General features: G+C 43.0%; 2 protein-coding genes across 2 annotated transcripts; both read left to right on the forward strand.

Annotated features, from left to right (window-relative positions):
- The first annotated feature begins 462 nt into the window (after positions 1-462).
- atpsckmt (fATP synthase c subunit lysine N-methyltransferase) lies at positions 463-1,937 on the forward strand. The gene is made up of 4 exons (XM_048257043.1): positions 463-1,095; positions 1,249-1,386; positions 1,497-1,547; positions 1,657-1,937. The coding sequence occupies exons 1-4, from the start codon at positions 814-816 to the stop codon at positions 1,840-1,842; spliced, it is 657 nt and encodes a 218-aa protein (XP_048113000.1). The 5' UTR covers positions 463-813; the 3' UTR covers positions 1,843-1,937.
- A 130-nt stretch (positions 1,938-2,067) lies between these two features.
- Positions 2,068-21,681, forward strand: marchf6 (membrane-associated ring finger (C3HC4) 6). The gene is given in 27 exon segments (XM_048257017.1): positions 2,068-2,524; positions 3,498-3,597; positions 3,734-3,807; positions 5,052-5,195; positions 5,295-5,367; positions 5,601-5,769; positions 6,594-6,741; positions 6,744-6,785; positions 7,468-7,529; positions 7,887-7,919; positions 8,025-8,076; positions 8,208-8,266; positions 8,761-8,841; positions 9,264-9,332; positions 9,464-9,538; positions 9,671-9,805; positions 9,925-10,044; positions 10,168-10,268; positions 10,888-11,025; positions 11,608-11,803; positions 11,931-12,000; positions 13,702-13,883; positions 14,416-14,550; positions 16,182-16,271; positions 17,103-17,235; positions 17,713-17,848; positions 19,583-21,681. Coding segments are annotated over 27 exon segments (2,724 nt in total). The 5' UTR covers positions 2,068-2,505; the 3' UTR covers positions 19,671-21,681.
- The last annotated feature ends 854 nt before the right edge of the window (positions 21,682-22,535 follow it).

Consider the following 22,535-nt stretch of genomic DNA (forward strand, 5'->3'; position numbering starts at 1 on the left):
AATGTCCTTCTAGTGAGCATATTAAAATGAGTGTGATTGAGGGAGGAGTGTAGGCCTAATGCTCGTGCATGTACGCTTAATTTCACGTTAATTGGGATGTACAAAGAAAAGCTGCGTGGAATGCTGCGTACGCACAGTTTCATACATCAGGATTTTTTTGTGCGTACGCTACTTTTTAGGTTTGCGCGTACGCAATGTTTTAGTATGAAATCCACGCAAGTCTTTGTACATGAGGCCCTTGGTGTCCAAATACGTTAGGTAGGTATACAGTAGCTAGATAGATAGATAGATATAGATAGACAGACAGAATCGTTCAATTGCCCATATGTAGAATTACACTGTTATTAGTGTGTGTTGATTAGCCCGTAATACGGCATTAATTAATAAACTCTTAGGTCAATCTGCCAGCATAGCCTACTTCAGGTTCTGTTTCGCGGAACGAAAATAATCATGGCTACAGAGTCGGGGGATTTTTTCTGACGGACAAAATCGGTGCGTCAGCCACAACGTCGGTGTGTTACCAGAGAATGTCCGTAGACGGGCTCTGGTGCTACTGAATGAATTTGTCCTCTGTGTAATATCTAGCCATTTAGATGTTATTTTAAATGGGGCTCACTGCCCATTTGGAATAAAATCCACACCATTAAAACACCAGCGCGTAAGGCAAAAATCCACTGCGACATGGCTATTAGTTGTCATTTTCTTATCATATCTTAGTGGCGCTAACCTCCGATTTTATATAGCATGTGTTGAACATTCGGGCAGGACGGAGGATAGGACAAGGTATGATAAGTTTACCATTAAGTCAACGTTATGTCTAATTACAACGCTCATGAGAGTGCGGTGGAAGAAACAATAAACGGTGCAGTAAAAGGCAACAGCATTGGGAAGCGCTTGGGTATAATCGCGACTTGTGTTGTTGGAGGGTCACTGGTTGCCCTCTATGCTGTGGCAGGACCATTTGTTGCCCCAGCCCTAAGAAAAATATGCCTCCCATATGTTCCGGCAACTTCGGTTCAGGTTGAAAATGTGCTGAAGGTGCTTCGATACAGATCAGGCTCACTTGTGGACATCGGGAGTGGAGATGGAAGAATAGTAAGTACATGATACTAGCGGTGTTTCTTGTTGTAACCATGTTAACGAAAGGCAGTATATTCCTCGGATTCCTATTTGCTCACGTTTAATTAGGTTCTTACTCACAAATGTGATGCAGCACTGACTAATGCAGACCTAATTTGTTGTTTGTAGGTGATTGCAGCTGCCAAAAAGGGCTTTAGAGCTGTAGGATTTGAGCTCAACCCATGGCTGGTTTGGTATTCACGTTACAAAGCATGGAGGGAAGGGGTTCATCACTCTACCTCATTCTACATATCAGATCTATGGAAGGTAAACAGATTAATCAAGATTATATTTCAACAGAAGCAAATAAGTGAACTGAAAATACACGAGGAAAGATAGTATCTACAATAATACTGATAGTGTATCTTCTTTACCAGGTTAGTTTTGCTCAGTATTCCAATGTTGTGGTTTTTGGAGTTCCACAGATGGTAAGCATAATTTGGCCTCTGGGTCATCAATCAATTATGTACTTGCTCTAACCTACCCATTTTGTTTATAATGTCTTATAAATGACATTATCTCTGTCATTTGTCACAGATGGAGCAGCTTGAAGACAAGTTGGGGAAGGAACTGCAAAACTCTGCCAGGGTGGTTGCCTGCCGCTTCCCTTTCCCCTCATGGGTTCCTGATGACTCAGTCGGCGAGGGGATAGACTCTGTGTGGGTGTATAATGCAAAGACATTTCAATCCCAAGCACAGATAAACCAGGCAACTGAAAAGTAAACTGACCTGGGCTTTCTATTTCTTGGCGGAATGTATTCTGCTAGTTGTGTGAATTCAAAATTGTTTGTAAAGTCTAATAAATGTGTAAAAAACAATACACGTATTAATATATTTCTACTGATAAAGGATTTTGCAAGGCGATGATGGGCCTAGACCTTTCATTTTGGTCCATATTCTTAAAGCCATAATATATTTAAATGATAATCGCTCATTGTTTAAGGTACAGCTTTGCAAAACATGGATACGGTAAGGTTGTGACATTGCATAATATTCTAGAAATTATGACCCGACTTATCTTTTGTTTTTGTCTTGGAACCACTTAGCGTGACTTCATGCGCTTGCGCGAACATCTGACGCAAATGCAAGTGCACGGCTCTTGCCAAACACACAGCATTCAACACTGAAAGCCTAGCCGTTACATTAGTTCACAAACTATAGTGATTGTAATTCGTCCATTTGATTCATATTCACAAAAAACTGAAATGAGTTAAAGCATACTGAAACGTACCAGGTGTTGCGCTGAAACACCTACTCCGAAATGTATAGATATTTTCTTTTCTTTCCGATTGCATTATTTTCTTGATCTGTGTCAGACGTCGTTAGCTAGTTAGCTTAGCTAACACGCTATGTGTTGACTGGAAGGACAGTGCGTCACCATTCAAGATGGACACTGCCGAAGAAGGTAATTTACCCGAATAAACCCTAACCACTTGAATAACACATCAAGCAGAAATATTTTTTCCACTTCATATTGTTATGTTTTTTTATGTTTTACACTGTTCAAAAGTCCTTTAATGCAACGCTAGAAGTGTGTGTATGTGGTGGGTAATACTGGCTGAAGGCTGTTGGACATCTTGCTAGCTAGCGAACTCTGACTATCACTGCAAGTGTGCTTCGATAGCGTGCTAACTAGCATGCCTATTATGTGATCTAACATAACAAATCTACCCAAACTGACAACAGCTCATTGAAGGCTTTCTGTCATCCTCATTTGCTGGAAATTGTAAGACGATGAATCTCCACAATCGCCAGTAGACGTTCATCTTGCTAATTAATGTTAGGATAGTTTGGTTGTAACGTTAGCTACCGGCCAGCTAACTGACATTTATTTAGCCAAACCAGAGAATGTCTCAAGCTAGTTAGTTAATAAGTTGTTGGCTGTGTAACATTAACTAGCTCTGCTGACGATGTCAGCACATCGAGCTAATTAATTATTGTTGCATAATTGACCAAACATACTGATACAGAAGCGTTTATCAGTTCTACACTGTATTGCTTACATTTGCTCAAATTTGTGAACTAACGTTAATGTTAATCAATGGAGCAGTGTCACAAGTGATGCAAGATGCCTTTTTAGTAACGTGATGTTAGGCACGTTGATATTTATGTGTAAACAATGAATCATGGTTGTCCGATTAAACATGTAAGTCATGGTAAGTTTATAACAGCGTTTCAGCTCCAGTTTAATCTCAAATGACCGACAGTCTGAACAAGCCCGTTGCTTGTCTGAGTTTGTGTTCCCCTATCCAGAAATCACTGGCTCTGAATGGTGTGCCATTGAAAAGCCTGAGTGCTTTCCTGTCCCAGTCTGGCTTTACTGGCACAGTGTTGTAGTGACTAGTTAAAGTCTGACTTCGCCTTTTATGATTTGTCAGCCGATATATGCAGGGTATGTCGGTCAGAGGGGACCCCGGATAAGCCCCTTTATCACCCCTGTGTCTGCACCGGGAGCATTAAGTTCATCCATCAAGAATGGTAAGAACTTGCTATATCATCATGATATAAGAACCATAAAGTGCTGGTTGCAAGTAGAACCCAGATAGTTGTTGATGTAACAGGAACTGTTTTAAAATATGTTGTTAAACCATCCCTTTCTGCTCTTTCCCATCAGCCTTGTTCAATGGCTAAAACACAGCAGAAAGGAGTACTGTGAATTATGCAAACACAGGTTTGCCTTCACACCAAGTAAGTGTCCCTTGCTTTTGGTCTTATTCTATAACTTCTAAAGATCGTCAAGTTGTCTATGCCAATACTGCTGGAAAAGCACCACACTCTGTGTGGCTTAGAACTGTAATGCGATGTGTAACAATGTTGGACTATGTTCTGGTATTGGCCCGGGCCTTGTTGACACATTTCCATGACACAAGACTGACCCTCCTGGAGTTCCGATTGTACGGAGCCAGATTGTAATCTCCTTGCCAAGTAGCTCCTAACAAGGAGAAAGCCTTGTTGATGATGGTCTTGTCAGTTTCGGCACTCCTAATTTATTTTCATAAAGAGTAATTCACAAAGCCCCTTAAAGCTAAAAGTACTTAAGTCTGGGAGAACTAAGAGGTAGTCATAAGGACTCCTTACTCATTAAAATAAACTCCCAGACTAACTCTCTAAATCCCATGTGGAAATATTTTGAAATGCAATTACAAAATGACTTGAAAGATGCTGTCTCTATCATGATTGTAGAGCTTGTAAGGGATGCAGTAATGCCAATAATAAATCCAAAGGTCCCATTCATCACAGAAATTGGTGTATAATTTTATTGTAGAATTATACTTGTACACAAGCATGGCAACATACAGATACGTTTTGAAAACTGTTCAAGGTTGCGTGTGTGTGCGTAGCATATTTGATTGTATTTAATATGTATCCCATGGCATGTCTATTATTATATATCTTTTTTAAAAACACCTTTGCTAAAACTTGGTCTCAGCAGCTTGTTCTTTTGAAATGATTGAGGAGAACGTGGGCCTAGATAAGCATTCATGCTGACCACTCTACTTGGAGCAGAAACTTTGGGATCACAGCATTAGCACCCACTAAAGCTTCAGCCAAGTGTGTCACATTTTGATCCATTGCCATTTTGAAAGTCATTTCATTGTTTATTTTGTAACTCCAACTTTCTTGAAAGATTATTAATCTATTTTCTTATCTTTTTGTTTTATTGTTATTTTTATTGTTCAAATATGACTTTGTTATAATGAAATGGCTTTTTCATATCTTGGTAGAATCAAACAGAATACCGGTATTGTTCTTTTTATTGTTTAAAATATGACAATTTGTTAGAGTTCAATGGCTCCTCCATATCTTGGTAGAATCAAGAGGGAATGAATCCAACCCTAAGAGAAGCCATGTGTGTCATGTTATAATGCTGTCAGCAGTATAGGGCTTTATGTGAATGAGAGTTATTGCAACTGCCCTCCCCCTTTTCCCAGTCTACTCTCCAGACATGCCCTCCCGACTGCCAGTGCAGGATATCTTTGCTGGTCTGGTCACCAGTATAGGCACAGCCATCCGCTACTGGTTCCACTACACGTTGGTGGCTTTTGCCTGGCTTGGTGTTGTCCCTTTAACAGCATGTAAGTAGTCTGCTGATGACATTTGCGTCATTTAGAATGTCCAAACCTTTGCCTAACCACGTCTTTCTCTGGGTGACTGCCTTTTGTCTCTTCCTGTAGGTCGCATCTATAAATGTCTGTTTACAGGCTCTGTAAGTTCACTGCTGACGCTGCCACTGGATATGCTGTCCACGTAAGTGCACTGCAGAACATGACTAAACTGAATCACTGGACTTATGTCTTTTTCTGTCTTTATGACACTTACACTGATAGCTTGTTGGAAGTCTGATGAATTCAGACACACATCTTGAACTCTCTCTGTCTGTCTCGTTCTCTGTATGTCTCTCTGTCTCTCTCTGTCTGTCTCTCTCCCTCTCTGTATGTCTCTCTCTCTCTCCCTCTGTATGTCTCTCTCTTTCTCCACAGAGAGAACCTGCTGGCGGACTGTCTGCAGGGCTGCTTTGTGGTGACGTGCACGCTCTGCGCATTCATCAGTCTGGTGTGGCTCCGGGAACAGATCGTGCACGGCGGCGCCCCGCTGTGGCTGGAGCACAATCAGCAGCAGGCTGCCAACATAGCCGTACGGCCCAACGAGGTATGAGCCCCCCCCACACACACACACACACACACACACACACAATAACAACAACAACAACCACATCGTCATCCTAAAATAAATGTTTGGTCTAACTGAGCAAGCCATTGGCCATTAACTTTGAAAGCTGTATAAGGTTCATTAAGCAGTTAATTTGCTAAGGACCACCAAAGTTGACAGTTAGCGCTGTTATTATGATCAGATGTGTCTGTATGTGGCAGTATTTATATAGAAATATTAAAGACACAAATGACAGGGAGATGAGATGGAGATATGGTATTGTGTATCCAGTATGCCAGCTGCAGAGCCCAGTCATGGCATTGTATTGCTGCGTGTTTTACCACACAGTCAGACTGTACAGCACTTCCTAGCAGAGCTGTGAGCTGGAATCAATAGAGAATGTTCCTGGAAGGCCGCTAGAGACTCTGTAGGGACCCATTAGCAGCACAGTGCCCCTGTTCCTTTACTTTCCTCCACTCCTTATTTCCAATTAGTATAGTCTACTGCCTGCCATTCCAGCGACACTCTCTGGAGACGCTACACTGATATTCAAGCCTACAAGTGCAATTTTCTGCTCTCTCCTCTGTCCCCTCTGTGTTTTACTTGTGTCTCACTTTCTGTTTCTTATGAGTCTAGCTTTACTGTTCCACCTGTGTTGTGTTGAGTTTAGTTTCCTCATTTTTGTTTACCCTCTTATGTTTTACATTTATTTTTTTAATCTGTAACTTCTAATGTTGTCATGGTATAGCGATAGATGCTAATATGGCATTGAACTGAACTGACCCCTCCTCTCTTTATCCCTCCGTGCCTCGCTGTTTCTCCAGGCTCCTGCGGCCGGTAACGAGGCGGGTGTGGGCGAGCAGCAGGCGGCCGCGGGTCCTGCCCCGGCTCCGGAGGAGAACGCGCCGCTGGGTGAGGCCCTTGAGGCGCAGGCCGAGCCAGAGGAGCTGGAGCTGGACAACGAGGAGGAGGAGCAGGGGCAGAGGACGGCGCCGACGCCAACAACGCTGCACAGGGTGAGGGACTCCAGCACTGTTTACACAAACACCTACTGTATGACAGCACTCCAGCACTGTTTACACAAACACCTATGGCTGCACTCCAGCACTGTTTACACAAACACCTATGACAGCACTATTTACACAAACACCTATGACAGAACACACCAAAACTGCACAAGGGTTAAGGGTAATCTTCTATACATTTACTTTTATGTATTTACTCATTTGGCGGATGCTTTTATCCAAAGTGACTTGCTTACGTCAATTGTGACAAGGGCTATTCTCCTGAAAGCAACTTGAGGTGAAGTGTCTTGCCCAAGGGAACAATGGTAGCAACCAGAAGTTGAACCCACAACTGACTACTGCATGCTAGCCTATCTCCTTAGCCACTATGCAACCACCGCCCCACAGCACCCATCTATACGTTTTGCCTGGACCTCCCCCCTCCCCTTGTTGTGGGTTCTATTAGTCCAACTGAAGCCAAGGCCATGGTTTCATTTGTGTGTGATTCTTGTCTGAATAATAATGATGTATATATGTTTCAGCACATACTTATTTTCTACAAATACATTTTTGCTGTACAGTTGTTGTACAGTATGTGAAAGGCGTCATGAGTGCCTAGACCAGTGTGTCGTTCTGCTGCCATAGTAGCGTGATGTGTGTTTGGGTGTGGCTGATCTGTGTGTTTTGGTTGTAGATGACATGAACTGGAATGCTCTGGAGTGGGACCGAGCTGCGGAAGAGCTCACCTGGGAGAGGGTGAGAACACACTGCAGGCGCACACGCCTCCTCAGCCTCTACAACTACTCACTACCACTCACACATATAGAATGTTTTATGGTCTTTTGGGCCCCCACCGTCCACTGCAAGGCAACGCTACCTTGGCGGTGTTAGTGTTGGGGTTACGGTTAGGTGCCTTGAAGTCGACGGTGGCGGCCATTAAGCCATATAGAATGGAGCTGAGATTTCAATAGCTCAGTTAAAGGAAATGTGATTGTTATGTGTGTAATCAGCAATCAGACCTTTTGCTCCTGTTTCATTTCTGGTTATTTGTTTTTTGTTTGTGTATTTATTTTAACATCATACATTTATCACATGACTTTTCTTGTCAAACAGATGCTGGGATTGGATGGCTCTTTAGTTTTTTTGGTATGTATGGAAAGAAGTATTTTAATTTGCAGGATGATGAAGCATGCCAGAGGAAGTGGTATTTCTGATTCCTACCTAATTGTTGCCTCTGTTTTATTTTCTTAGGAGCATGTCTTCTGGGTGGTCTCACTCAATACACTTTTCATCTTGGTGTTTGGTAAGTCTATCTAGATCTAGAATTTGATCTGATTTGATCTGAAGTGTTTGTCCCTTTCTCATCTAAGCATCTGGCATACATATGTTCAGATTTATGACCATATTATTGAGCATTTGTTTTTGTCTTTTCAGCTTTTTGTCCATATCATATTGGGCATTTTTCAGTGGTGGGGCTTGGCTTTGAAGAATATGTAAGTGACCTTGTAATATTACTGTTGTTGTTGTTGTTGTTGTTGTTGTACATTACAACTATATACTTTAACCAAATGTGGGAAAGATTTTAATTGAAATGTTTACATATTATGTGTGTTGACTGAGAAAACAATCTCCAAGTACAGTTACCTGACTTGTTATTGAAGCTGTATTGGTCAATGAACAGACATGATTAGCAAGACATGACATGATTAGCATTTTTGAGACTTTTGAATAAGATTCTTTTGTATGTTTTTTTTCACCACTAAGTGTAGAACAGCTTTTACAATGCTCAGGTAGCTTACAAACTTGTTACAAACTTGACTCAAGCTCATGTGAACGCCACCATCTTGTGCAATCACATGTAATTATACCACGTGCCCCCACCAGTGGTACATTTTGTTACACAAGGGAGGATCAACTTAGGCTGTTTATTGTGTTGAAGCTTTTGTCATTTTGTAAGTCTACATTTTTGTTTGTGTTTCTTTTGCAGGTGAAAGCATCCCATTTCGAGGGACTCATCACTACCATTGTGGGCTATGTTCTACTCGCTGTTACACTGATTGTGTGTCACGTATCCTTCCACGGTGTCTAACTGGGACTATGTGTACAGGCATTGCAGCTGAGACAGTGGGGACAGTGGAAATCAAAACCAAACTCTCTCACTCACACATAATGGGTTTTAACGGCCAGCATTCACAGCCTAACAAAGACACCAACCAGTGAACACAATCTATTCCTTAAGCCTGACTGGAAAATTCAGGTATCAACATACCAAGGGCTATGAGTTCAGTTTCCAATGATTACATAATAGTACTGTTTTATTAGTCTACAAGTCCACTGGTTGTAAAGTGCCTTTAAATGTCCAAATGTGTGATGGTCTTGGTCCCATTTCTGCCTGTAAGTTCTTGTTTCCTGGGCTTTTGGAGTGTGATTAGAACTCCAGTGTGCCGAGTTGTTCCGTGTGCTTGTTCCGTTCCTTATGCATGATCTCAGGGATTAGCGGCATTAGTGAGATTCCAGAGATCACGACGCTTATTAGGGGTGTGCTATATCGTTGTGAAGGTAAACTCAAACCACCTCGCACTACACAAGTGACAGATCAGAAGCCAATGAATTCAAAGCATTGTCATCACCTGATGCATCATATGTGTGTGGTTTTTTTTTTTTTTTTTTTTTTTTTAATCCAAACGTAGGTGTCTTTGCTGGTGGTGGTGGAGATTGGCGTCTTCCCCCTTATCTGTGGCTGGTGGCTGGATATCTGCTCCCTGGTGTGTTGAAGTGCACAGATGGGTCTCCCCGAAGGGGGTGCTCTGATGTAATGAAATGACCAAGGTAAATGTCCAGTATTTTGAATGGGGGCCAACCTTCTAAAGCTTGCTGTGTGTGTGTGTGTGTGACAGGAAATGTTTGATGCGTCCCTGAAGGACCGAGAGCTGAGTTTTGAGTCTGCCCCTGGCACGACCATGTTCCTCCACTGGCTCGTTGGGATGGTCTACGTCTTCTACTTTGCCTCATTCATTCTCTTACTGCGCGAGGTGATAGGACTGCTGTTCACTTTGGGCTGGTCCCGTTATCCACAATTACAACACCCACAGAGTTTACCACATGACATTGATGCTATTGTTTTCCTATTGCTTTCCTTTTCAATATACAGGTGCTCAGGCCTGGTGTCTTGTGGTTCCTCCGAAACTTAAATGACCCTGATTTCAACCCAGTACAAGAGATGATCCACTTGCCAATCTACAGACACCTGCGCAGGTTCATTTTATCTGTGGTGAGTGGGTTCATGACCCCCCAGCCTGCTCCTTCTCAGTCTAGTGTCATCAGCTAGCGTGTGTGGAGGTGTGAACACCAAGCGTCGGTGTGATGTGTGTGTGATGTGTGTGTCCTCTCACAGGTGGTGTTTGGGTCTATAGTCCTCCTGATGCTGTGGCTTCCCATTCGAATCATCAAGCACCTGTTTCCCTCTTTTCTCCCCTACAATGTGATGCTGTACAGGTGCGTGCTTTTTTGGAATTCTTTCTGCTGGAACGACTCCAAATCCTGTTGAGTTTGTTTGTGTGTGTGTTTGTTTGTTTAGTGTGTTTGTGGGTGGGGGGTTGTGTTTGTGGTTGCGTGTGTGGTTGTGTGTGTTGGGTCCGCTCGTGCTCCTGTGCCTGGCGGCGGTCGGCCCTGGGTGTAGACGTGTGGCGAGCAGTCAGAGCGATGGCTGCTGGGTTGCATCAGCTTCTGGCAGGTGTTGCAGGCGATGGCGCCATTCCCCCGGGGCGATCCCGTGAGGAGCCTGTCATACTGATGCAGTCTCACAGGCACTCGGGAGCTCGCTCACTTGGGAACTTCATCACATTACACACTCAGAGTCTTTTCAGTGGGATTCTGTTTAGTGTCCCTGTCAAGTGGTGAACAGTTTATCTGAGCTTTTCTCATCCTTACTTACCTTAAGTACGTGGCACATGGTCAGTCATGTCTCATAAAAATGGTCACATGACCCTAGGTCAGTGTTGTTGTGTAGTCTAGCCTCTGCCAGCGATGCTAGGTTTTAGAAAAGCTGCTAAATATTTGTTTGTGAATCTTTCTAAATCTATCGTTTGTGTGTTTGTCTCTCTCTCTCTCTCAGTGACGCCCCGGTGAGTGAGCTGTCACTGGAGCTGCTGCTGCTGCAGGTGGTGCTGCCCGCGCTGTTGGAGCAAGGACACACCCGCCAGTGGCTTAAAGGCCTGGTCCGTGCCTGGACCGTCACCGCAGGATACCTGCTGTACGTACCCGCCAAACACCCATCTGGGCATCACTTCAAAAACAAATCACTCGCTAGGGTGTTGCAGAAGTTGGACAGAACTTTGCGTCCTATTGGACAGAACTTAGTGATGCAGTTGGTTATATTTTTGTGTCAGTATATGTTAGTACGTGTAGCTGTATATGTGCGGTGTTTGGATGGTATGTCAAGTTAACAATAGATCAGCATTTTTAATTGTTTTATTTCATTGGGTTTAATTAATCATGTATGAGTTGACAAGAAATCAATTAATAATGCCGCTTGTTTCTTTGAGATAATTTGTGAGTATTTCAGGTAAGAAGTATTTCACAAAATCAAACAAAGGTAATATCGCTGAGCAGTTGCATCCACCTGAGGCAACACAAGGAACATGTAGTAAGACTTGTAAAAAGCACCAAAGCCATCAGTATGAAAAATGTACAGCAAAGACTTTGAGGATGGGGGGGTGGACATTCCACCATGTCCCGATGCTGCTCGTACCTGATGATTCCTTCGGTAATCGAACTCCACGTGCCCCTTACTCTCCGCCTCCCTCTCTCTCTCTCTCTCTCCTCCCACGCTCAGAGACCTGCACTCCTACCTATTGGGAGACCAGGAGGAGAATGACAACAACGCCAACAACAACCAGCAGGCACGCAACAACAACAACGCCATCCCTGTGGTGGGCGAGGGCCTGCACGCCGCCCACCAGGCCATCCTGCAGCAGGGCGGACCCGTCGGCTTCCAGCCGTACCACCGGCCAATGAAATTCCCTTTCAGGGTAAGGCGGCAACAACCCAGACCAATCAGTGCTCTGCTAATTGCAGGGCGGAGGCATTCTGTGGCTTCAGGTGATGTTTGACCTGGGAGATTTTGGCCATGACCTGTTTGTGTGTTGTTTTCTCCAGATTGTCCTGCTGATCGTGTTCATGTGCGTCACCCTGCTCTTGGCCAGCCTCGTCTGCCTCACTCTGCCAGGTCAGTTATAAAGGAAGCACTGTAGCCTATGCTGCACATGCTGCTTTGCTTTAACCAAGGCCCCTCTATTACAACAAAGGACACCTTGAAAATTGTCTCTAAATATGTAAGATAGGATCCACATATGTTCCAAATGAGCCCATTTGATTTTTCAATGTAGTATATGAAATGACATGTCATGTTTTGACCTACTGTAATGCTGTGGTCATGTTTTGCCCCATATTTGGGGGTCTGTATCAGGACACCACATGGTGCATGTAATCATGACTCGGCGTTCTCCTTCCCTGCAGTTAGTGTTAATTTCGTCAGACGAGATGAGAGGAAAAATGTTCGTCAATAACCTTTTTTTCCATGACTAAGACGATACGATGACGAGACTGCACTAATGTCCTGAAACACTGACTAAGACTATCTTAAGATGCATTATTGTTGACGAAAAAAGACGAGACTAAAATGTTTTGCATGAAATAAAAACTAAGATAGAATCTCTCTTTATATTTGTCTACAAAATGAGAAGACAGAATAGCTGTTACGTTTTCAAAATATTCCGAATGAGTTCATGGTTCATGCGCAGCAGCTTTCCTGTAGGCTAGTCTACGTGCTGTTGCTGCAACCCTGTGGCTGCAGCACGAAACTACATGGAACAAGAACACCGGAGATTTCTGCCGAGTTAGCAAGCTAACTACCTAGGCTTTATGCCACAATGCTACATACCCAGAAGTTGAAGCTTCTCTCATACATATACAAATTAACATCCTCCAGAATGTCCATACGAAAATTTTCAGCAAGTAATGTCAACTATTTAACTAGTTACACTGATGATGCAAAGTTTGCTAGCAAGTAAGCTAATATGGAAAGTTCGCTAGCAAGTTAGCTAAGATGGAGAGTTTGTGTTGCGTTTGGGCGCATATCGCCATCTAGCGTGGCGGAGTAAAACATTCATACTTGTATGAATTGGGTCTAAGACAGTGTTTCTCAAACTTTTTTAAGTAGACCTAGCAGTATATTAGCCTACACAATACTCACTGAACCACCTTGCTTATTGTCTTTGCACTTTGCTTAATTGTGTCAGAGGATTCATATGATTTAAACTGGCATATCTGACATATACAGTGTTGTAGAACTGTTTGAATTTACATACAAGTTGGTTCAATATTGCAAACAACTCATCTATATGATATTTTACCACGTCTGCTCATGGACCACTTGGGATATCTTGCGGACCACCAGTGGTCCCCAGACCACACTTTGTGAAACACTGGTCTACGAAGATCATGATGGTGGTGGACTAAAACTTGACAGTAGTGGACTAAAACTAGACTAAAATGATGAGACTTTTAGTTGACTAAAACTTGACTAACAAAAATGATATTTGAATGACTAAATATGACAAAGACTAAAAAGGACATTTTGTCACAAGACTAAGACTAAATTAAAAATAGGTGACAAAATTAACACTACCTGCAGTATGTGTGGGCCTCTTTAGTATTCTATGGAACTTCTCATGATTTGACCTACTGTAATGATGTGGTCATGTCTTGCCCCATATTTGGGGGTCTGTGTCAGGACTACATCATGACTATTCTCTCTCCTGGCCAGCCCTGCAGCATGTACTGGTTGCTGGCTGTGGTCATGTCTTGCCCCATATTTGGGGGTCTGTGTCAGGACCACATCATGATTAGTCTCTCTCCGTCCCTGCAGTGTGCGCGGGCCGCTGGCTGATGTCTTTCTGGACGGGCAGTGCCAAGATCCACGAGCTGTACACGGCGGCGTGCGGCCTGTACGTGTGCTGGCTGTCCATCCGTGCTATCACCGTGCTGCTGGCCTGGATGCCACAGGGCCGACACGTCATCCTGCTCAAGGCCCAGGAGTGGACGCTCATGGTACAGCCACAACCGCAAAGCACAGCTCTCCCCTCCTCCCCCCACCCCATCATCTTCACTCATCTACTCTCTACTACATGTGCTATGCTAAATACCAGCAGTTTGCACTGTCCCATGGCAACCTATACCAATAATGGATTCCTGTCTGCTGATCCTACTTGAGTTGAGGGAATTTGCGTGTATTTCTTTGAGAAATCTTTAAAACCCTGTAGCCCTCAGGATGTGCTCTGGACTGTTGTTTTTTTTATATTTCTTGTGGTGTTATATATCTGGTAAATACATATAACACTTCTAGAAAGAGGAGAATAATAAATAGCTGAATGTCGTAAGGGCAGGAATAACTGTTTGGCTAATTGCTTAGCTAAGTATTTTTAATATACTAAGAATATTAATATATTAATATACTTAATATATGCTGTACTTCCAAACTGATCTCTGGGCAAACAGACTCGTGCGTAGCTGTGTTTTGTACTGAGCATGTGTTGTGTTTCGTATAATTGTTTTGTGTTCACTTAATTTGGTTCCACCTCAGATCCTGAAGACGCTGATAGTGGCGGTGCTGCTGGCCGGGGTGATCCCCCTGCTGCTGGGGCTGCTGTTTGAGCTGGTCATCGTGGCCCCCCTCAGAGTGCCCCTGGACCAGACCCCCCTCTTCTACCCCTGGCAGGTAAGAGCCCCCACCTCATGCTCAAAGGGCACAAGGGGCCCCATTTAAATGGCGAGTGTGAGCGACCGGGCGGTCAACCCACGTGTTGGATTGTGAGTTTTAGGTGGAGATGGAGAAAACGGCACTTGCAGGAGAGGTTGGATGTAGCATCTGTTAATTTCAATTATTTATTTTTCACCATATTCAAAAATAGCAACACTAATAAACAAAATACTTTTCCCTACCAAAAACAAACAAAGATAGCACAAACAATGCATAGTCCAAAGTATCAGCATAACACATAACTTACTCTGCCTCACAACAGGAGAGTCCTTCACCTACTACGCACCCTTTGGGAACTGAGCTACCCCATTAAATAGCCCCAGCTATTACTGTCAAATGGGGATAATTGAGGCATACCATTGAGCTAGGGAAGTACTCAGAATAGGGCTCACTAATACATAACATAAATCAACATAACAATGATATAGAAAACAACAGAAAAGTATATAATGAACAAAACATATGTCTGTTATAAATATGTACCTAACCACAAGGCATAAAGAAACAAAACAACCAAAAGAATATCCTAAACACCCCTGTAGCATAATGCCCTGCTCCCTACCCCTGCAGAATGTTTAAAATAACCTGTCGGTGGAGCGCACTTCATAATGGGACAGTGACAGAGGTCGGAGCGTCAGGAAGTGTTGTGAGTAGATGTGTGCGTTAACCAGATTAAGGGCACTATACAGACGATATGACATGGCAAATGGACGACAAGCTAGTGGGTACCACACTATGTAATTGTTATTGACAAGAATGAAGTTGGTAATGACATTGTAATGAGTGAATGAATGAATGGCGGAATCGCCGCGACACCAAACAATTGGTTTACAGCGTGAGCGAATGCCAAACCGGCGACAAACACCCGACACCAACAATAAAACCCCATTACATCTCTTGTATAACCCAAAGCCCACCGAACATGCAACAACACTTAACATCACAAACAAAACATTTTACATTCAAAGAGGGACGCAGTGGGGAACTGTGTGCGTGTGTGTGCAAACAAATGAGTCTCTTTCTCTCGTGTCTGCGCTTGCAGGGCAACGCGGATGAGGTAGTGAGAACGATAAAGTTCAGTTTCTCACAGCGAGCAAAGTACAAAGTCTGCCAACAAGCAAAGTGTGCATGCATGAAGTACAGTGTAGCTATAGTTTAGTATGTGGGAGCATTGAGTGGACTCGTTTTTCCCTATGGAACGATACGACACGCCACCGTTTCAAATAGTTCAACTTTTGAGGTCCCCTTTATTTTCAACAATGGGTCGTTGCTTAGCTGCTTGCCTTAGCTAAGTCAGCTATTTAGCTAAATATGTTGTATCAAAGCAACAACATGTACGCAATTCATTTCTACCTCTCATGTTTTTAACACTCACTACTTTGGAGGACTCGTGTTTTGGAGATGAACAACGTGAGTCAGTGTGAACGCTGCCTTAGACTTCGCACTTTAGTATTCATTCAAATTAGGGCCCAAGGTGTATTTGTGTAGCTACCATCTTGGCTACAGTATGTGAGAGCAGTCCTCTGTTAATGTTGGAGTGGGTTGGAGATTACGTCACTTGTGTATTTTTTTGTATTTGTTCCCTGTAGGACTGGGCCTTAGGCGTCCTGCATGCCAAAATCATTGCCGCCATCACCCTGATGGGCCCGCAGTGGTGGCTGAAGACTGTGATCGAGCAGGTGGGTGGGCTGTGTGAATGACATGTGCGGCTTACTTTCTCTGACTTGGGTCTGTGTGTGTGCTCACAGTTTGTTTGAATAACCAGCCAGTGTGAGTGCAGGGCTTAAAGTATCCCGGCACTGTGCTGGATCTCCGGCGTGTCGTGGCCGTGAGGAACATTTCCTCAGAAGAAAAAGTCGGGAAATCATTTTAGATGAGGGTCATCATTTTCGTTGTTTGAGATAGAGCTCCGAGTTCAACTACCAATGCCAGCTCTCGCTTTCAAACTAACAAACGTGTTTAGCCAATCAAAAGGCAGAGTAGTGCGGGATTTGGCTGCACACCATTGTAGGAAGAGCCGAGCATACAGTGCTTCTGTCACTCACCTGATAATCATTGATGGTGTTGTGAAATTATGTAGCGTTAGAAAATGAAAACAAAGACATTTCTATGAAGTTGGCTGGCTACTAGTTCATCTAGTGTTATCAAAGGCAGAGGCACAAAAAAGGCTACAGTTGGTAGAGCTGAAGTATAAAGCAAGTATAAATAATTACAGTACTCCCGTTTCGTGACCAATGTGTCGAGTGTATAACACCTTTAAATCTGCAACCTGCAGAGCAGCAGATAACCATAGTCTACAGTATTTAGCCTACAATGAAGTGGATTCCGACGACTGCCTTTAAAAAACAACTAGAGACTTGGTGGTTATCCCTGTGACGACTGTGTTTAGTCAGAATCGAATATAACGTGATTATTCTTCTTGCTTTTTTTTTTTCACTTTAAGCCCTGGTCTGTCGGGGAATATGCATGTTGAATGACTCAATGAAGCCTTTGATGTTCTCATCTCCTAGGTGTATGCCAACGGGATTCGCAACATTGACCTGCACTTCATCATCCGTAAGCTGGCGGCCCCCGTCATCGCCGTGCTGCTGGTGTCGCTCTGCGTGCCCTACATCATCGCCACAGGCATCGTGCCTCTCATCGGTACGTTCAAGCGCCGTGTCCAGGGGCCCTGCTCAGTGCCAGCAGTAGGGTTTGAAATTGTCGCTGTACTGGCCCATGGTACAATAATATTGCAGTTCTTAACATTTAATGATCCAGTCACTATTGTCCTTGGATTCAGTGAGGCAGTGCTGATTAATTCTGCCATATATTCCATCTCATGCACGGGAGACTAGGAGTTTCTGTGGCCAGCTCAGCCCACTACATCTCCTCTGTGATGCAAGAGAACGATATCTTGTGCCATCTTGTGGACAAGGAATTTCATCAGAGTAGACAAGTCTACCTACCAAGATACAATTAAAGTCAGAATAAATCAGTGAATATTGTGATCCATGGTGCCGCTGTCCCACGATAGTGTTATTTCTCCAAAATTCTGTGTTGTGCGTTGACCCTCTGCTGGAGAGGCAGACGTGCCCAGTGGTGGACTGCTAGTAACATGGCTTCTCTGGCTGTGGTCAGGGGTGAAGCGGGAGATGGAGAACCTGGTCCAGCGACGCATCTATCCCTTCCTGCTGATGGTGGTCATGATCATGGGAATCCTGTCCTTCCAGATCCGCCAGTTCAAGCGCCTTTACGAACACATCAAGAACGACAAGTGAGTAGTCCTCCTGGAGCTGGTCACACACGCTAGGTTTCCTAGAGCCAGCCACACACGCTAGGCTGTAGGAGCAAACTGTTCAATGGCACAGAGATGGATGGAAATGTATCCACCTTCAACTTTTTTCATAACTAATGACTGAATCACAGCATCAATTGTGTCCATGTGTTTAACACCTATGCAGACTTATTGTTGACAGTAACATAGACAGACTTAGTCTATATATCATATACTGTAGGCAGGGCTTAAAGTGTTCAGGCATGAGCTGGTATGCTTAAGATTTGAAAATAGGCAATGAGACTACAGTGTATATATGATAACTTCAGGCACAGACATTTCTATTGCTTTAAGCCCTGTATAGGTAATTCCATGTCAATTCAATCAGGGTCCACGCACTTAGGTCTCAAAAAAGTCTGATTCTGAAATATTCAGGTGTACATATGTTACCCAGGAGACACACTGTAAAATTACTTTTATGTAAGATAAATACTTTCCAAGCTACAGCCAGTTTTACGGGGGGAGGGGGGTGTTTGTTCGGTCTCTTTTTTTGTTAAAGTTCACAAGCCCATAGCTCAAGAACTAAACCATGTAGGATGCTCATGCTGAGCTTGCATGCTGGTACATAAATAGGAATAGTATGTAGCCTTCAGAAGACTTAGACTGTTGATTTTTTCCCCTTATTGAGATGAGTAAAAACACTCAAAAAAAGCAATAAACAAAAGCAAAACAAAACAAAACATAAGCAAAAATCATTTTGGATCTCATTTTCAGAGCACCCTAACACCTTGTGGGAATGTACGAAGATTTTTCTTTATATTGTTTTCTTTATTCTCCACAATCCCTTCTTTTAAAAAAACACCAATTTGACTTGTCTTATGCAAATCTTCCATGTTTATTTTTCACACTAAATATGGACAAAATGTAATTTTCCAATAATGACAAACATCATAACTGAAAGAAAAACATCAGAAATAAAAACAAACACGGTACTTCATTTTACATCATGATCATTTATAACAATTAATCATAACTGGCCTCATTTCTATTTCATTTGATGCAGAGTGTAGAGATCAAGGTGGTCCTTCCTCCCACTGACAGTAGCAGGTGCACTAAGGAATGCAATGATGCACTGTAATGGAATCCAACAAATATCCTCTCTAGATGGCCAGTGGAAAAATGGTGTGGGATAGTTTGGGTGCATGAAACCTATCTGGATGTCTGATTCTGCTACATCTCCTGATCACAATCATGCTGCATCAGCAGTGTCCGTCAAATTACACTAGTGTCGTATTGGAGACTATGTTGGGTGCATGTATGATCAAAAATGTTGGATTGGTATGTTTTGTGACGAGTGAAGCAGAATCAGACATCCAGATAGGTTTCATGCACCCAAAAGGTGCAACTTTTGGATACTCACCTGTTTTAAGTTCACATGTTTTTACATTACGCTTAGTCCATTTTCTCCTTTTCTTCACTAAGAAAAAATATGCCATGTTAAATAATTGATGCACGTTGTCATTGAATAAATTGAATGTCATTGATTAAAGTCAACTTGGAGAAATTAGTGGAATACTTCTTGTCGAAATCAGAATTGAATGAATAGTTTAACTGGACATAACTGGTACGATATCAATAAGTGGTCCTTAATGTATGAATGAATAGTTTAACTGGACCTGACTGTGGTACGATATCAGTAAGTGGTCCTTAATTTCTTACTCTTCTCCTCTGCAGGTACCTTGTTGGACAGAGACTAGTGAATTATGAACGGAAATCTGGCAAATCCAGCACCACCACCCACAGTAGCTCCCCACAGGAGTAACAGCCTAAGGAAGTGACTCAACAGAATCAGCTGGAGGTGCGCGCGCGTGTGTGTGTGTGTGTGTGTGTGTGTGTGTGTGTGTGTGTGTGTGTGTGTGTGAGTGAGAGAGTGATAAAGAGAGAGAGGAGAGGAAAGAGACCAGTTGAACTTGTGTATGCGTTGTGAGCGAGGTCTCCAGTGCACTATTCCCTCCAAACTGTCCATCTCTCTACCTGGTGCATGACCCACATCCCCTTGTGTCCACTGCAACGCTGCAACTTTCCACAACTCCTGCCGCCCCGGTGGCTCTTCCAGCTGGGGAGACCTGAGAACAGATGACCCCTGGAGGACCTCACAGCAGAGAGATGAAGAGGACAACAGCTACGCTACATTGGACGCCCGATACCAATCTCAAAGAATGTTTCTTTGAACAGCTTAAAAACAGGAAGATTTGTGTATACTAATTTATTAAATCATAGTTTTCATTTTATTTCAGTCAAATCATATGGCTGTGTTTGGAGTGGCCTGTGCTATTTTTCTGTGCTACAAGTCATGCCCGTTCTTGTTCAGTTACTTTTTTGGTCAACAAAGGACAATGCACAATGGTTATTGGTGAAGAATTTGGGTGGGGGCCAAATGAGTAGTTTTATTTATTAGGTTTTTTTCTTTGATATTGTTTTATAATACCACCACTCTTGTTGTGGTTACTACAGAGCAGTCATCACTTTGGGTGAACTGAAAAGGATGGCTTTGCACCTTACGTGGTTTGCTGAGACCATCTCTATTCCGAGGGTCCCTTGTTTCTAGTGATGTCATGACCGCTGTTGCAGGAGGACTTTAATGGTGGAGGAGGGTGGCTTCGGGCAGATTTCTCAGAATGCTGACATACTTCCTCCTAAGCACAGTATGGTAATGCTGTGGGGAGCTATAGACCTGTACAGACTGGACTCTACCAAAGAGCTGTTTTGTGTAGCTCTCCACCTCTCGCTTGACGCTTGTGCTTCAGTAGTATGTGAGCGAAGACTGTGAGGGTCCAGCAGACCTCCGTGGTTGAACATATTTATTTGCCAGCTGTCCATCCATTTTCTTGCCACACACAATGTGCAAAAGGTTGACTTTCTTGGTAAAGGTGCTGTTGTACGTTTACCAGTCGTTTTTTTTTTTTTTTTTAAAGTGTAGCAATAGTGAATAATCTCTTCCAATTGAAGTCATTCAATCAGTATTGATGTATTGTACATTGAAAATGATTAAAAACTACACTTTTTAACAACAATGACAACAACAAAAAACAGACAAACAATTCACAATTAACAATTGTGCACCAGTGTTGAAGAATTCTACCTTCTCTTTTATGGTCTAAAAACATTTCCATCAGATGGTGATGGAATCCGATCAGATGTTGTAAATAATGTATCATTGCAGCACTTTTGGACTGTGTATTTGATTTTCATAATAATGTTAATTTTGACATTTCAAGCACCTGCTACAGGTGTGAGGCTCCGTTGGCTTTGTATCAGAGTGCCACATAACAGGCAGTGTTTAAAAAGTTGAGATTTTGTAAGTGACCTTATAGTATCTTTGCAACGCAAAACTGGAAATTGTTTGCTTCTTGACCTTCTTTTGGCTTTATCTAAAGGCAAATGCTCTATTTTTATATGTGCATTTTAGAGGTGCTTCTGATTTTGTTTGATTTTTCCCTCCTCTCTCTGTCTCCTCTCTTCTCTTGTGGTTTCCTTTGTAATTGGGCAACAGCGGCACATAACACTGCTGTTGATTAGAATCAACACATGCTGATTGCTCCCACTTGCCTGGAGAAATAGGAGCGTTGTCCTGCCTCCCTCTCTGCCATAGCATGTTTTGGCCTGGCCTCGGCAGTGGCCTGGTGTTCTGGACAATTCAAACGTGTGGAGGGAGGCAGGCAAGGGCACGGGAATATTTTCAATCTCATGGACAGAAAAGTTTTTTTTTTTTTTTTTTTTTGCTTTGTTTCAAGAACTCAATTACAAACATTAAATGACAAGTGTGGAATTTTCTCAGCTTGCTTCATTTGAATATCTTGTATATTGCACGGGCAGTTAAAATTGAACCAGAAAGCTCAGGCCTCATTATATGTTAATGCTTCTGGTTCTTGGCAGACACTTTTGTCCAAAGCGACGGACAACACGTATAACAATACACATCATCAAAGATGAACAGTTCTAGTCATAAAGCATACATAAAAATAGCAATAATAGAGTAAATGATTTTTAACAGAATAATGATAGCAAATCATCACAATAACAACATCCACATACGAACCTTGACTGTAAAGAGAAGTTGTTAGACACAAGGTAAACAGATTAGTCATTAAATGCCCACGATTAGTCATTAAATCCCAAACTATTGCTAGTACGAAAAGCATCAGGTAAACCACTCCACTTTATATCATGTACAGTGCACTGCCTCCACCCGACATCTCCTGTTTATCTCACGTGTACAGTGCACTGCCTCCACCCGACGTCTCCTGTTTATATCATGTGTATAGTGCACTGGCTCCACCCGACGTCTCCTCGTTTATAGTGCGTTGCCTCCACCCCACGTCTCTACTGTTTATCTCATATTTATCTCATATGTACAGTGCGCTGCCTCCATCCGACGTCTCCTGTTTATCTCATGTGTACAGTGCGCTGCCTCCACCCGACATCTCCTGTTTATCTCATGTGTATAGTGTGCTGCCTCCACCTAATGTCTCCTCATTTATAGTGCGTTGCCTTCACCCCACGTCTCTACTGTTTATCTCATGTTTATCTCATATGTACAGTGCGCTGCCTCCACCCGACCTCTCCTCGTTTATCTCATGTGTGCAGTGTGCTGCCTCCACCCGACGTCTCCTGTTTATCTCATTTC

The sequence above is a fragment of the Alosa alosa genome, chromosome 1, assembly GCF_017589495.1.
Source record: "Alosa alosa isolate M-15738 ecotype Scorff River chromosome 1, AALO_Geno_1.1, whole genome shotgun sequence".
NCBI classification, from domain to species: Eukaryota; Metazoa; Chordata; class Actinopteri; order Clupeiformes; family Clupeidae; genus Alosa; species Alosa alosa.

Excerpts from the sequence above, each read along its gene's own strand:
- atpsckmt (XM_048257043.1), top strand. The coding sequence starts at position 814 with ATGTCTAATTACAACGCTCATGAGAGTGCGGTGGAAGAAACAATAAAC. Across the intron at positions 1,387-1,496 it reads ACATATCAGATCTATGGAAG|GTTAGTTTTGCTCAGTATTC; the intron begins GTAAACAGATTA and ends CTTCTTTACCAG. Across the intron at positions 1,548-1,656 it reads TTTTTGGAGTTCCACAGATG|ATGGAGCAGCTTGAAGACAA; the intron begins GTAAGCATAATT and ends CATTTGTCACAG.